The sequence below is a fragment of the Adiantum capillus-veneris genome, chromosome 18 (assembly GCF_014529385.1).
Source record: "Adiantum capillus-veneris isolate H3 chromosome 18, ASM1452938v2, whole genome shotgun sequence".
In the NCBI taxonomy this organism is placed as follows: Eukaryota; Viridiplantae; Streptophyta; class Polypodiopsida; order Polypodiales; family Pteridaceae; genus Adiantum; species Adiantum capillus-veneris.
In genome coordinates, this window is record NC_140948.1 from 112,079,641 (window position 1) to 112,094,435 (window position 14,795).

General features: G+C 42.6%; 2 protein-coding genes across 4 annotated transcripts in view; one reads left to right on the forward strand and one right to left on the reverse strand.

Moving 5' to 3' along the window:
• Positions 1 to 1,994: 1,994 nt before the first annotated feature.
• On the forward strand, positions 1,995 to 5,639 carry LOC147436216 (uncharacterized). Its single transcript, XM_086488117.1, has 4 exons — positions 1,995 to 2,329; positions 3,334 to 3,526; positions 3,715 to 3,873; positions 4,727 to 5,639. The coding sequence occupies exons 1-4, from the start codon at positions 2,150 to 2,152 to the stop codon at positions 5,125 to 5,127; spliced, it is 933 nt and encodes a 310-aa protein (XP_086344243.1). The 5' UTR covers positions 1,995 to 2,149; the 3' UTR covers positions 5,128 to 5,639.
• A 7,067-nt stretch (positions 5,640 to 12,706) lies between these two features.
• The window catches only part of LOC147436217 (histone acetyltransferase HAC1-like), a 104,880-nt gene continuing 102,791 nt past the window's right edge, over positions 12,707 to 14,795 (reverse strand). For 2 of the 3 annotated variants that reach the window (XR_015185165.1, XR_015185166.1), the window contains exons 14-17: positions 14,330 to 14,719; positions 13,788 to 14,008; positions 13,138 to 13,590; positions 12,707 to 12,978 (exon numbers count right to left, since the gene is read on the reverse strand). Coding sequence is in view for 1 of the 3 variants with exons in the window: in XM_086489116.1 (XP_086345242.1) it covers positions 12,956 to 12,978; positions 13,138 to 13,174; positions 13,506 to 13,590; positions 13,788 to 14,008; positions 14,330 to 14,719 (756 nt within the window). In the remaining 2 variants the exon portion in view is untranslated. The remainder of the gene's footprint in view (positions 12,979 to 13,137; positions 13,591 to 13,787; positions 14,009 to 14,329; positions 14,720 to 14,795) is intronic. The other variant, XM_086489116.1, reaches the window with a different exon arrangement.

Consider the following 14,795-nt stretch of genomic DNA (forward strand, 5'->3'; position numbering starts at 1 on the left):
AGCTGTTGGGTTTTTGGGGCGGGGTGGCAGAAGGGGGGGGGGGGGGGGTTGTAACATAGGGGCAATAAGCAAGATTGTAAAGCCAATGGGAAATGTGGCAACACACCTTTAACCAAAATGTGGACCCCCACAACGGGAGAGGGAAGCAACGTGTGTTTGCAATGGCATTCAAGTGAATTATCACTCATCAATCTCTAAGGAGGTTGCGGATAAAGGCGCGTCAAATAAAAGTAAGAATCACGAAGGAGGTGGTGTCAAAAGTGGAGAATTTCATGTGGTTTTCAAACAATATTTAAACAATGATAGACAAAAAAGCCACGTACAATGTAGGGATGAAATGAAAAGATATCCTTCTTGCATTTTCCTTGACTTTGTAAAGAGTAATGAGCAAGAAAAGACTTATCTTGCTTGTAAACACTTGTATTTTGTATTTTTTTTTAATGTGCTAGGCTTGACCAGAATGAGCACATGTTCATTCACCAACCCATTTGACGAGCTAAGGAGATTCACTATGCCCTCGACCGATTAAGGATCTTCCCTAGTAATGTAGGCTTGTTGCATACAATTATGTAATATTTGTATTGTTGGCTAGCGAATGACATTGACTTGGGCGAAAAGCTTTATTTCTTTTCTGAAATTAAAACCTACAAAGAGGGCTCTTTGAATTGATAGTATCTTGCATTGTGCACTTTTTGCCACTTCTAAAGTAGTCTTAAATGTTAAAAATAAAAATATTTTGTCTTGATTTATTTTTTTTGAAAACACGCTTGCTCGAAAATGCTCAGCTAATCACAATCTCCCTAAGAGATCAAGTGTCACATGCATGCCTCGTTTAGCTAACTGTGAGGTGCACTTCATAGTCCTCTCTATTTCCCTCTCACATGACCAGCCTCACAGTTAACATATGCCTCAAGATGCCATAGGCTGAGAGTTTTTTACATGGCTATGGCTCTCTAGCTTGTTAAACTGTTTTCAACATCGTCCTCATCACATTTTTCTTAAATGGGATGGAAAGGTCATCGTCATGGACGTTGATCGGCTCATTCTGCAACCAATCAACATAATTTTTTCCGCATGTTGACGTGTAAGGAGGGTAGAAGATTAACATTCTGGATGTTGAGTTGTCAACTTCCCATTGCCCAACGACCATGACGGTCCGAAATGGCCACTAGTCGACCCATTCTACAGGCTCTGGACTGCCGTCGATCGCTTGACCGACGGCCTCATAATGCCCATTCCCTACACCATCCCTACATTGCTACTACTCCTTGGGATGTAGTGTTGGCATCAACGACAACCTATTGATTAATGAGTTTGACTTGTAAGAATTGGAAGCTATGATTTTTGCACATGTTTCAGGGGCGTTTACAGACTGCCGCCATGCCTGCCCGTCATTTTTGGGGGTGGGCAGACACGTGTTACACACTGAGTGCTCTTCATTTCAAAAACGCGATGTCGGTGTCAGCTCCACCCCTTACGCTATTGGGCCTCGCTGAGTTGGCAACAGTTCGATGCCCGCCCATCCTTGGACAGGGGGTCGAGGATGTCTCAAACTTTGTCCTGCGTCACTTTTTCGGAACCAATAGTTTTCTGCCAGTTGGGCTCCACATTTGCGTGCCCAATTTTGGGCAGCCAGTGTGTAAACAGCCTCAGAATGCAAAAGGGGCTCTAAGTTTCAACCTAAAGACAAGTTCTAAGTCCTAAGGGAATGTTCTCATATGTGCGCGCGTGCGCGCGCGTGTGTGTGTGTAATGGGATGCCTCTCTCCGTACCCGTGAGGCCGTCGTACATAGGGTGTGTGCATGTGTTTCAAAGTTTTTGTACTCTCTAAAAAAAAAATAAAAAATGTGATGCTCATTTTGAAGGGACTGTTTGGTGCAGCACAAGTAGCCCTAATTTCCATGGCATGGGAAGGAAGAGGGGTAGGCCCTTGTGAAATCCTCACAAGTTGCTCGCAAAAAGCATGAGACTCGGTTCTCCTGAAAAGCACCCTAGCTAGCGACAACGTTTTCCTTTATACAACACCATCACCCACCCCTCTACCCTCTACACACTGCTCAGCCTGGTGTTATCACGTGGGTTTGTGGGGTGCTTGTAGTTTTCAGCTCTTGCTCGATTCTCCGGCATTCATGTATATATATGTATGTAGATGTCTATGTATGTGCATGTAGAGATGTGTATGTATATGGATGGGTCTTGTGTATGCAGGGTACCTCTAGATGTGTGTGTATATCAGCTTTGCAGAGGCACCCCCTGCGGCCTGCCACGCCACACGAGGGATCATCGACAGCCTGCATTTATTGGACAATGTGTGTTGTGCAAGCTTTTGGTACGCTTCTATCCACTCACAAGAAGATTTAAACATTTTCTCATGTAGGAAAACTGAGTCTTTTTCATTGTTTTTCATACAATACATAACATCATGAGCTTCTGCCCAAGAGGCACCTATCCACTCACAAGAAGATTTAAACATATTCTCATGTAGTTAAACTGAGTCTTTTTCATTGTTTTTCATACAATACATAACATCATGAGCTTCTGCCCTAGAGGCACCGCATACCTAGCTAGGTACGATTGGGGTCAAGGGACCACCGGGCCGGGGATCCCCTGCCCCCAATCGTATCTAGCTAGGTATCCAGTGAAGCTAATGATGTTGAGGTAAGTCACAATGTGGGAATTATTGTGAGAATTTGTCCAAAACTTCTTGTGACGTACTGTGTGTGTGTGCCATTTTTCAATCAACATCTCTAGGAAACATAGTAGTTTTGCTCGGTGGATGGATGCCTAATGTGTGAGGGTTTTCTCATATCCCACCACCTTTGGCCCTAAACACATAAAATGGAATCATGAATGCATAGCTGTATTATTCCTGTGTTTCTCTGTTTGTCTATGTGTATATGTCATTAGATGTATCCATGTGTGTGAATCGGCGGCCGGAGAACGCATGAACCAGCTGGCCGGGTGACAACGGCCAAAAGGCGAGAACAACCATCTAATCTGAATGCATCCAAAAAGCAGGGGTGTGTGTGTGTGTGTGTGATTCCATTATCAAATCTGCACCATTTATTTATTCTTTATAAGAACAAGAGGGTACTGTCCTGGAAAAGCAGGCCATTTCAAGGCAAAATGTGAGGAAAATGTGCTCATTTTTCTACATTTTCTTGTCTGTTATCAATACAAGGTTGTGTACTATGTGTTCAATTGATTATTCTTGTGAAATCAAACAGCATCAAGTCATGTGTAACTCCCATATCCCATAAATTTGGGTCATTGTATGCCACTCTGCAACCCCACTTTAGTTTAAATAGTTTCTCAACCTCTGCAATTTTGCAGCTCATTAATGACAACCTCAGTAATCAGCTACTCTCTCATCATGGCCTGCCATCAATGAGAGATTTTAAAAACTACATTTCCAAATGGGCTCGCAACTCTGCAGGCGAGCTGTTAACTGCAGGGTGCCAATGGAGACCTCAGTTCAATTCCCAGCATCGACGGATCACTTGCATCGCTTGCGATGAGCATTTATGTATGCACGGATGATGATTTCAACAGAGAACAGAAGAGCTTAATTTCTGTAAGAATGCCAAGGAGATAGTGGTGAAGAATTAGATTGTTTGTATTTCAGTAGTTTCGCGGCCAGCGCGCACACATACGTGCAACATCCCATGTACATTTAACCATACATGATGAGGTGGGCACTAGCTTTATATTCAGTTATGGTAGTTATGGTGGGCAATGCAGAAATGGAGCAAGTGCTGGGAGAGGAGTATACAGTAGGTGGGGCTGCTGGCATGTGGGATATCCCATCCCTCTCCAATATCAACTATTCCATGTGGGCTCTCTGGAACACGTTCTTCGTTGGCGATTCGCTCTGTAAGACTCTCTCTCTCTCTCTCTCTCTCTCTTTTGCACACATACACACACACACACACACTTATTACACATACGTCTCTAGAATCCTTGGAGAACACACACACACACACACACACACACACACACACACACACACACAGGCTTTTTCCATATCATCATAAGACAGCTTCCCATCCTCAGCTAATGGTGCAAGATCACATGGATCAACCAGGCTTCTAGTGGAAGCCTCTAGACGATCTTCTTGAAGAAAAGCAAGAATGGTTAGAGTGGAGTGACAAGGGCAGCTAAAGAGGTAGATGATGGCACTGCCTTTCAGCTGGAGAGAGAGTTTTTTTTTTTGTGTGTGTGTGTGTGTGTGTGTGTGTGTGTGTGTGAGAGAGAGAGAGAGAGAGAGAGAGAGAGAGAGAGAGAAAAGCACATGCCTTGCTATTTTTTAAGTCCATTGTACACGGGCTCAAAAAACCTCAGCATAATCCTTACCTTTCTCTTAAAAGGCAGTGCCAGTACTCTGTTGATAGTGTCTTATCTCTGCAAATGCTTCGGTAAAGCAATGCCTAGGAGGCACAAGAAGTTTTGGACAAATTCTCACAATATTTCCCACATTGTGACTTACCTCAACATCATGAGCTTCTGTGAGGGAGGCGCCACATACCTAGCTAGGTATGCGGTGCCTCTCGAGCAGAAGCTCATGATGTTATGCATTGTATGAAAAACAATGAGAAAGACTCCGTTTTCCTACATGAGAGAATTTCTAAATCTTCTTGTGAGGGGTTGCAGCACTTTGTGCCCCCTTTGGTACTAATGAAACTGATTGAGATACTCTTGAGATATCAACTTGTTGACTATTTAACAGTGTTCCGGTACCAAGACGGCGAGCATTCGGTGCTGGAGGTGATGTTTAAGGACTATGAGAGCTGCAGGAATGCAAGGCCCATTGCAATGTATGAAGGGGGCAACACACGCGTGTTATTGGACAAGTATGGACCCTATTATTTCATATGTGGCACACCAGAGCATTGCTATCTAGGCCAAAAATTCAAGATAGATGTATCTGATTATGAAAGAGCCTACCCTCCCCCTTCACCAAGCCCCTCCTCTCACCCCATCGCAATGGCCCCCTCCCGCGCCCCCGCCCCTCAATATGGTCCCTCTTTTGATCCTCATTCCTTGTTGTCGTCGTCAACAAGCGTACCTTCATATTCCTACACTCTCTTGGTTCTTCTCTTTACCCTTCCTGTTTGGACACCATTCTAAGCCTCACAACAAGCATTTCAAACTTGTCCTTCCCCTATCCACCCATCAACATTATCCCTATCCCTATCCTCTATTATGTTTGAAGATAGTGTTGATGTACAACAAACAGGTCAGTGAGTTGGTTAGTTGTAGGATGAGTGATGGATTCCAATTTTGTCTTAAGTTATATCTGTCCAATGTTTGAAACATATTCGAGTCATAGGTCCCAACTAACGAGGAAGGAAGAAGAGGAAGAGAGTTTTAACGACGTAGGAAACTATCCCTTAAAGATCCATCCGACGAGGACAGGTGTTGAACTATCTGGAGCAATTGTGGACCCTAGGATAAGGCTTGTTAGATCTTCCTTTTGAGGAGGGGCAATAACGAGGCATGATCACTTGCAGGCCATTGCAACCAAGCAATTGATGCTCATTTCTCGCAAACATGTGCGCGATATTTTGGTCTCCTAGACTCACATTGTCGACGAAGGCATTTTGGTATTTACAAATTCTAGTTTGAATTAATCCAAACCTGTGTGTGTGTAGCATCCTCCTAAGACCAATACACAAGAAGATTTAAACATTTTCTCATGTAGCAAAACTGAGTCTTTTTCATTGTTTTTCATACAATACATAACATCATGAGCTTCTGCTCGAGAGGCACCGCATACCTAGCTAGGTACGATTGGGGTCGGGGGACCGGCGGCCCCCCCATTGGGCGGGCCGTCCCCTACCCCTAATCGTAACTAGCTAGGTATGCAGTGCCTCCCTCACAGAAGCTAATGATGTTGAGGTAAGTGACAATGTGGGAATTATTGTGAATATTTGTACAAAACTTCTTGTGATAAGTGTCCGAGTTTTGTTTTACTTTAGCTACAAACAATCGTATCAGTTTCACTATGCTTGTAACTAGGCCTTCTGAAGACGTTAATAGCCCATTTGATCTCTCTCTCTCTCTCTCTCTCTCTCTCTCTCTCTCTCTCTCTCACACACACACACACACACACGTTACTTGATCAACTTAATAAACTGTCCACAAGAAAACTGCAAAGGCTTGCCAAGAGGAAAATAGAAAAAACAAGCAACTCAATGGGACAAACCTCTGAAAGATTGTGTCATCAAAACCCTTCAAGAAAAGAGACTCAGAATTGCAAGCTACGATGTCTTATCGCATCTTGATCGATCGTGCGTTGGTAACTCTCTTACATCTACATGATAGTCAACACCTCATGCATACAAATTTGTTGAGGCATTGTTGTGATAGACTTCCATTAGGAAGCTCAATCAGATAAAGCCCAAGATTAGCCTATATTTGTGTTTCCATTTAGTGCATAACGTACATCTTTCGATATGCTATTATGGACATTGTAGCAGGCTTAGGGTAAAGGGGCCAGTCATGGAATGGGTTTCACTTAAAAAGTTATCACACCCCAATTCTAGCACCAGTGGGTGTGGCTTTGATGGTTAAGCCAACTGATGTGGAGTCACGCCATTCGTCGGGTTCAAATCTGGTCTACGACCAAGTTTAAATTGGCCCTTGGTTGTACTAAATCGTTTTTTACACCTTTTTCTCGTCGGCATCAACGAGCACCTATCGCGTTTTCTGTACGCAGCACTGCAACTACTGAGATTTGTTTTCCAACTTCCGCCCATTGCCAGGTATCTGTGGCGCTTTTCAGAACTGAATTGGCTGCTCGCACACTAAAGATTGGCGAGCGCGAGCTTAAAGGTTCTAATACTGGCCCCTTTACCCTACACAAAGAAGAAACCTAGCGAAATTCATGAGAAACAAAAGATCGAGAGAGAGAGAGAGAGAGAGAGAGAGAGAGAGAGAGAGAGAGAGAGAGAGAGAGAGAGAGAGAGAGAGAGAGAGAGAGAGGAGGGGGGGGGGGGGGGGGGGGGGGGATTCACCATCGTAGGAACTACAAATTATGTATGGATGTTCATATATGTGTGCTTTTTGAACGTGGAGCAAAAAACAGTTGTAGGACTCCCTCGTTTATACATGACACGAGGTGAGAGACAAGGGGCGACACAAATGATTTGGACCGTTGGATCCACACAGCAAGAGGGACAGGGTTTTATACACCTAGGCTCACCATATGAGCAACGACGCTCGTTAGCGCAGGTGAATAGGGCACAGGCCTATGGAGTGGGGATCGCGGGTTCGAGGGCCTGAGGCCCCTTTTTTTTTTTCCATTGAAATGGATCAACGGCCGACTAGACCCGAGCCAATGATCCCTTCTCCCCCCGTGACACTTACAGACGAGGATAGGACTCCAACAAAATTTCAATGATTAAGAAAGAAGGTGAAAGTTCACTATGGCCTACATAAGGCTATTGAGAGGAATTTAATGGTAAGAGACTTCTTGGTGAGAGAAAACAAGAAAGTGACGCTAATATTTTATAACATTTGTTATCCCAAAAGATATTATGTTTTTTGAAAATAAATGTGACAATGGACTATTTACATTACAATATATCCCAAAAGCATAGAACATAATGACTAGAAAAACACTTGGAAGTATCATAACAAATTGAGTAGAAAAGAAGGTGAAGTCAAGAAGGCCTACTAAAGATAAGACCCATCATCAAGGGGGATGAGAGTTATAGGGAGCGGGTATGAATGAGTGCTTACAATCACGTCTTTTTTTTAATACCATTATACACACATAAACACAAATGGCTTATATGTTACGGAGGCTCCACTTAACAAGAAGTTGAAAGGCTCACATTGGCATTTTGAACTAGTCTTGCTTAATGGCTGTTGCTATAGAACCTAGCAAGACATACGTAGCTCGACATCAAGCATCTAGCATTGAAGTAAACGAAGTACAAAGCACATTAACAAATTTTCAAAAAAGAATTACGTATATGATGACTAATTACCTCTACAGTTGTCTGTAAAATGGACCAATTTCACCGCATTGACGAACTTTTAAAAAGGAAATACATGTGTATTTATTTGCCAACTGAAGCATAGACAATTCTCTTATTTCTCACAGAATATGAGAGAGAGAGAGAGAGAGAGAGAGAGAGAGGGAGAGAGAGAGAGTTATGTGATGTCGCAATCAGAGGGAGCAAGGAATTTTGGGTGTCAAACACACAAATTAGTGGAAAACATATTTGAGGAGGAAAATGCTAGGACAAAGTGTTATCCTCGTACTACAAAACCGGAGAACATTGGGATGCAATATAGAAGATGTATTGCCAAAGGACGTATGCAATTTCACATCAACCACCTAGGAGTAAAGTAATGTACAGTATGCATTGAGTACTGTGATACATAACTTTAATTATCAAACTGTGAGAAAAGAAGTGCCTATCTATTTGATATATAGATTCAATGATCGAAATTGAGCATGCATTAGTGAGGAAAACATGTGGCTAGACTAAAGTTAAGGAAGCATTAACAAACTCAAAAAATAAAAAAAGCATCAACATACTACAAGTTGAAATGCACTATCGACCTGGTAATCGTGTACGGCACAAAAAGCATGGGGCATGGCACCAGGATTAGTGGGGAGGGTTTGGGAAGAAACGCGTTTAAGAGGAGGATGCAAGAGGGTAATCTAAGTGGAGGTTCATGATCAGTATCCTCATTCTCATCCTCATCCCGATCATCATTATCGCCATCATTAGCAATAGCAGTAGTGCCTCCTCCTATGTGGAAGATGGGAGTTGCCACAAGTACAATTACAATGAAAGGGGACCCAGCACTTGGACAGAGAATAGTTGGTACTTGGACAGAGAATAGTTGGTTGTGAAGAGGAGTGGATAGAGACATGGCTAGCAATAGATATGGCCGCACGTCGAGAGGATGACGGGAGTTGAAGCTTGTGGCTTGCTGTAGCACTGACATGAGAAGTTGGGTGAAAGCGATGCTATTGCTTCAAGCTTCGTGGCTGACATCAATGCCTCGAGACGCCACACAGAACAAGGGGAAGCAAATGATCCGCTCGGCAGCAAACAACTGGCCAGAGCTTCTTGGCCCTATCCCTATTCGTCATATCCCACAATAAATGCACTCCAAGGGACAACGCTCTGGATAGGAATCTCCTGAAGGAAGCTTTGTGCTTTCTTAAATACACCACATTTGGCACACATGTCAACCAAGGAAGTGTCAAGCAACATTTTCAAACAACCCATGACTAGCAATATCATGAATATTTGGTCCACATTAGAGTCTTGCATAGTGTGACATGCCTTCGAAGCACACAATATTTGGCATACATTTCGAATGAGCCAATGCCAAGCACTATTTTCTTTTTTCACTAGCCCTTCTTGACCAACAATATCATCGTGAATTTTGTTGCTTACATCAACGTCGAAAACTAGGGGCGAGCAAGTAAGAAGGATATAGAAGCACTTGCAACCAGGAAAACACCTTGCTGCTTAAATTTAGTTTGCAAGTTTGAGCTTTCACGAAAGTCGGGGCTAGTGCCATATGTTTTCTGCGTGATATCAATTACCTTGCCGACATATCCTGCAAATAGTGCGTTCTCTCTCTCTCTCTCTCTCTCTCTCTCTCTCTCAATGTAGATCCCGCACCTCATACAATTCTCCTTAAGCTCAACCTTTGAGACATCGGCACGTCTTCGAGGAAGCACATCTACGACAAATTGTATGCGAGCAAGCAAGCGATTGGTCATAAACTTGTGTGTGCGGACATTACAGTTCTTGAGGTCTGTCATGGCGAGCTTGATCATTGGATTCTCTCTCTCTCTCTCTCTCTCTCTCTCTGGAAGAGACAAACCTGTAGAGAAAATTGTCAACTTGCTTCTAGAACCGGCAAACTGCCTCTGCAAAGCCGCGATCTGGATCTACAAACCTGGTTTTTTTTTTTCATTACATGCTGAGCTTTTCACGGCGGCGTGGGCTTTTCACAAGGACGTTTTTTTTTAAATTGCTTTTCACATCCACACGTTTGCTTGTGCATCGAGATAGTGCAAAAAGAGCAATAAACAAATAAAATGAAAAGAAAGTAAAAATAAATAAAGGGATACATTGCTAAACTAAAAAAAAAACTGTTTTCATAGGAAAAAGTAGATCTAATAGACATAAGATATAATTGAATTTGAAAATTTTGGTAATTCTCACATTTTGAAAAAAAAAGTAATAAAAACAATAAAATAAAAAGACAAGTTAAACACTTTAACAAAAGAAATGAAAATTTTGAAGTCCTTAAATAAAATGACCTTTTATCAATTCTTCACATCATGGGATCAAACTCTTGCGAATGTATTGTTTAATCCTTTGTTCTCTAAAGCCTTCTTCAAGCATGCCCAAAAAGTGAATGTAGGCATTAAAAAATAGCATTTAAAAGGTTATGACTTATTTCTATTCGCAAGATTTTTAAGGGTCCCTTAGCGACACTTGTCTAACAAAGAAAATTGAGCGACCTTCACGCTCCGGATACTAAGGCCTTTGCAGGCCAAAAAGGGTGAAAGAAGATAAGCAAGATAGTGTGTGATCCAATACTCAATGCTCCTCTTTAAAGAAAGAGGTACACAAATGTCAACACCCTACAAGAAATAGCAAAAAGAAAGTTTGTTGCTATGTGGCACCAAAACTGCAACCTTGTACTAAGGCAAGCAAACCTTTTTCATGTTATACAATCTAGCTATCACCTATATCTTGTCTCAACTCCAAATCAGTTTCCGATTCATTTCCTGGGTGTTTTAGTGCAGTTCTTCGTAATTTCCGTACTTAGACCTGATATCAAATTCCCCACTGGCAATTTTTTGGTCTCATAGGTCATTTTGGCCTTTCAAAGACGCTAATATAACATTTCATTTCATTTCTCTCTCTCTCTCTCTCTCTCTCTCTCTCTCTCTCTCTCTCTCTCTCAGGCAGATCACAGATTTCTTCGGATCGAGAGAAGTAGGAGTGGACGGAGAAACAAGAGGCCAACAGCCAGCACAAAGGAGTACCAACATTCATACCAAAGGCACCCTAATTGACAGAGCGATTGAGCTTAGGAAATCGAGACGACCACAACCAAGATGCAGAAGCACACTCCATCGGAGGAGACTACAACAAAGGATTAGAAGCATTCTAGCCAAACACCTAGAATGCTCCTAAGAAGTCTATTTACTACTTTGTATTTAGTTTTTCACATTTATTTTCACTCTTTCACACTTTTCACACTTAGTACTTTAGTACTAAGGTACCCAGACATTGTAACAGATTCACCACTTTTGTATCAGTTTGGTCTCATAGGTCATTCTGGCCTTTTGAAGACGTTTAATATAACATTTCATTTGTTTTAGATTGTAGTAGTAGTAGTAGTATTTTGTTCCACTTCTAGTTCTTTTCTAGTTCTTTTGTACCCAGACATGGTATTAGATTCACTATTTTGTAACTGATTGGTCTCATAGGTCATTTTGGCCTTTTGAAGACGTTAATATAACATTTCATTTCATTTCATTTCTCTCTCTCTCTCTCTCTCTCTCTCTCTCTCTCTCTCTCTCTAATGGAGCTATAAACTATGTACAAGAGACCTCTGGGAAAGCTCAAGGGGCCTATCTCCCAAAGGAAGTACAAACTGGATGAGTGCAACATGAGTCCTAGCTATACATCACGGTGGCATACAGGAAGAAAGCAATATGAATTACCAACGAGGTGCGTAATGCCATGTAATGTGGATCCTTAATCCAGACTGAAAAATACGGAAGCCCACGCCCATACCTGAAAAAAAGAGTATCTACACCGCTCCGCTGATGTACCCCACTGGCTGGAAAGAGTATGCAACAACTTTGACCAGGTAGATGTTGGGGAAAGCTGTGAGCCCAAGATGTGCGCACAATGAGTCTTCCACATAATCCATAATGTAATGCAGCAAATTGTGGTAATAACTATATCCCACACATGGAGTCAAACTCATGCACGGTGGGTGGAAGCAAATCAAGAGTGTCTCATCTACAGCTCAAAGATGTGAACAAGAAGACTGGATCTGTAGGAGAACCTTCAAACAGAGTGTGTGACCCCGGAAGCCATGAACCCACCAACATACCGCCCGCCAAACCGGCTCTGCATTAGGCGTTCCAAAAGCAATGGCAGAGGGACGACTCCTACTGTGTAGCTGACATGTCCGATTGTGCCAATACATGCAGCCCAACTGCCAACAAGGAATCCTGCACGGGCAATCATCCACATGAAGTAACATATTCGGTGGCTGACTCTCAAGGCTCCAAATGCATGAGCAAAATTGTGACTGAAAAGCAAAAGAGATAGTTGCCAAGACCAGTGCCCTGACTGGCACGGACAGCGCGGAGGTGCTGCTTCCTTATAAGAATCCGCAGCCCAATGCGAACAGTGTACTCAAAGAAGGAGACTGGCTTCCCATCAGTCTACTCCAAAGGCCTCACCAAGATCCTAGACCAACTCCATCAAGGGGACTCAATCCTAAATCCATACTCTCCAACAAGTGCACACGCGCGTGCACACACACACACACACAATGCACATGCATGTTATATACATTGGCATGTACACACCTGCCTTGCACAAGCGTGAGCTTAAAGGACACATTAGCTTACACGTGTATATGCATGTGCACACACATTATATTCTACATAGATTAGAGTCCACGCACAGAATCAACAACAAAGTACAAACTTATATTTCTATGCCAATGTAAATTTTTACAAAAAGGGGCCCTGATGAAATTGATCATACAAGGGCTCATCCAAAATTGCCTAGAAGCTGGTAGCAAACTAGAATTACTGTACAAATGTAACAGCTTCAGCATAGCTGTTCATCCTTGTGAAGTGCACCTTGCTGTTTTGCAGAGGTACAATTGGATGTGCTAAACGTGTCGAACTTCCAAGATGCCTCTCGTCAATCAGTTAAAAGCTCTGCCTCCTAAACCCTACAAGAGCCAGCTGTGAGATTAGTGCATTAAATTGCTCAAGTTTAATGAGAAAGGAATGCTTATGCACACACAATGCAGACAAGCACACGCATGCGCATACACACACACACACACACACACACACACACACACACACACACACAGTTTGAAACATACCAATTCCAAGCTCTTTTGGCGATCTCAGCAAAGCCGCCTGTGAAATATGTACTCAAAACAAAATGGACTGTCGATATTTTGTACAAAACACAATATATTCATTTGTTAATCTCATTTGTGAGCCCCAATTTAGCTATCTTCCTTGGTACTGGATGACTTCAAAGCCTCGCAATCGGCTTCACCGCAATTTACAAGGTTCCTGATGGTAGACATTTTGAAGCCTGCACTATTCCAATATAATAGCACCCACTTCCCTCTGCTGACAATTCCAACTTCCCGTCTTGGGCATGGAAGGATATAACCTAAAAAAATGTCCATGTTCATACAACACAAATTTACATCAACAATCATGTCGAAATCCCTGCCACTCGTTGCCTCATCATCTCCATCACAGCCTTCCGGCGCCGCAACTCTTGCTGCTGCTGAAGTCGTCGCAGATGCTCTTTCAAATCTCTGCCATGTATGTCAACATTTCGAAGATGTTAACCACATTAACCTTCGTAACTATTTCATGCAAAGATGCACTTGATAAAAAAATCGTAAGGAGTGTTTTGGTCAACTGGCTGCTGTTCTTTTCACAAAGGTGCTAACCTGTAAAAGAGAAACAACCAAGTCTACCAGAAGTTCCTTGTGATGCAAAGGATGCTTACTTGCACCGTGGCACTCGACATTCGGCCTCCTTGCATGCACGTGCGTGTAGCTGTAGTAAATACCACATTCTTTTGCATAACTGACAACCTCCAGATGCTCTGGTCCTACACGCAAGGCCATGCCGGAAAAGAGCCTTGACTCGCAGACAGTTAGGGTACTGACACTGTGTCGTATATCCACATTGAGAAGCATGCACAAGTAACTCCAGCATTTTGCGAAGCTGTTCAAATGAGCAGTCAATATCCCTCCCTCCATGCAGTCTCTCTCTCACACTTTAAGATTAACGGAAAACAGGTATGCTTTAGGTGAGGCGATTAGACGTTTTCAATTGTGTGAATTCATGAAGTCCATGTTGTTAATTAAAGAAATCCAACATTGTCATTTCAGTTCTTCATTCTTCTTTATGCATCCTCAGTTGGTGCTCCTCCCCCCCCCCCCCCCGGGCCTAGGTGTATATATAGACACACACACATATATATACATATATAACATTGACCAGAACAAAGCCACTAAGCAAAGCAGAATATGCCATCTCACTAACCTGCACAACTCTAAGTTGACGAGCCTCTTTGCTTTGAGTTTCACGATCCGCAGCAGATGGATGAGGTACAAGCTTGTGTGGATGCTTAATTGAATCGTCTTTGGTGTAACATTGATGGCAAATATCAAAATCAGGACATGACTCACAACGCCACCCTTGACCTGTCTCAATGTCGCGGTGACATGCATTGCAGGTGGTTACATAGGCAGGAGCTGTGGGGTTATGCAGATGATAAAGAACCATCATGGAGGAGTTTTTGGCTCTCCGCAGGGTATCGTATTGATAGTGATTCCCTTGACAAAGGCTTAAAAAGGCCTGTCGAGTATCAAAAAACTCACTTTCCATCACCTCATCCTTGTCTTTAGTGTCAGCTAGAGTCTCAACAGGTTTCTGCCACAAACCGAGACAAAAAATAAAGTCAAAAGCAAAACTTAATAATATGTTCCTAGCATACTCTCAAACAACT

Bases quoted from the DNA above. Each gene is read 5' to 3' on its own strand.
- LOC147436216 (XM_086488117.1), top strand. From the start codon at position 2,150: ATGTCTATGTATGTGCATGTAGAGATGTGTATGTATATGGATGGGTCT. The intron at 3,527-3,714 runs GTATGCACGGAT...CTTTATATTCAG, and splicing joins CGCTTGCGATGAGCATTTAT to TTATGGTAGTTATGGTGGGC. The intron at 3,874-4,726 runs GTAAGACTCTCT...ACTATTTAACAG, and splicing joins CTTCGTTGGCGATTCGCTCT to TGTTCCGGTACCAAGACGGC.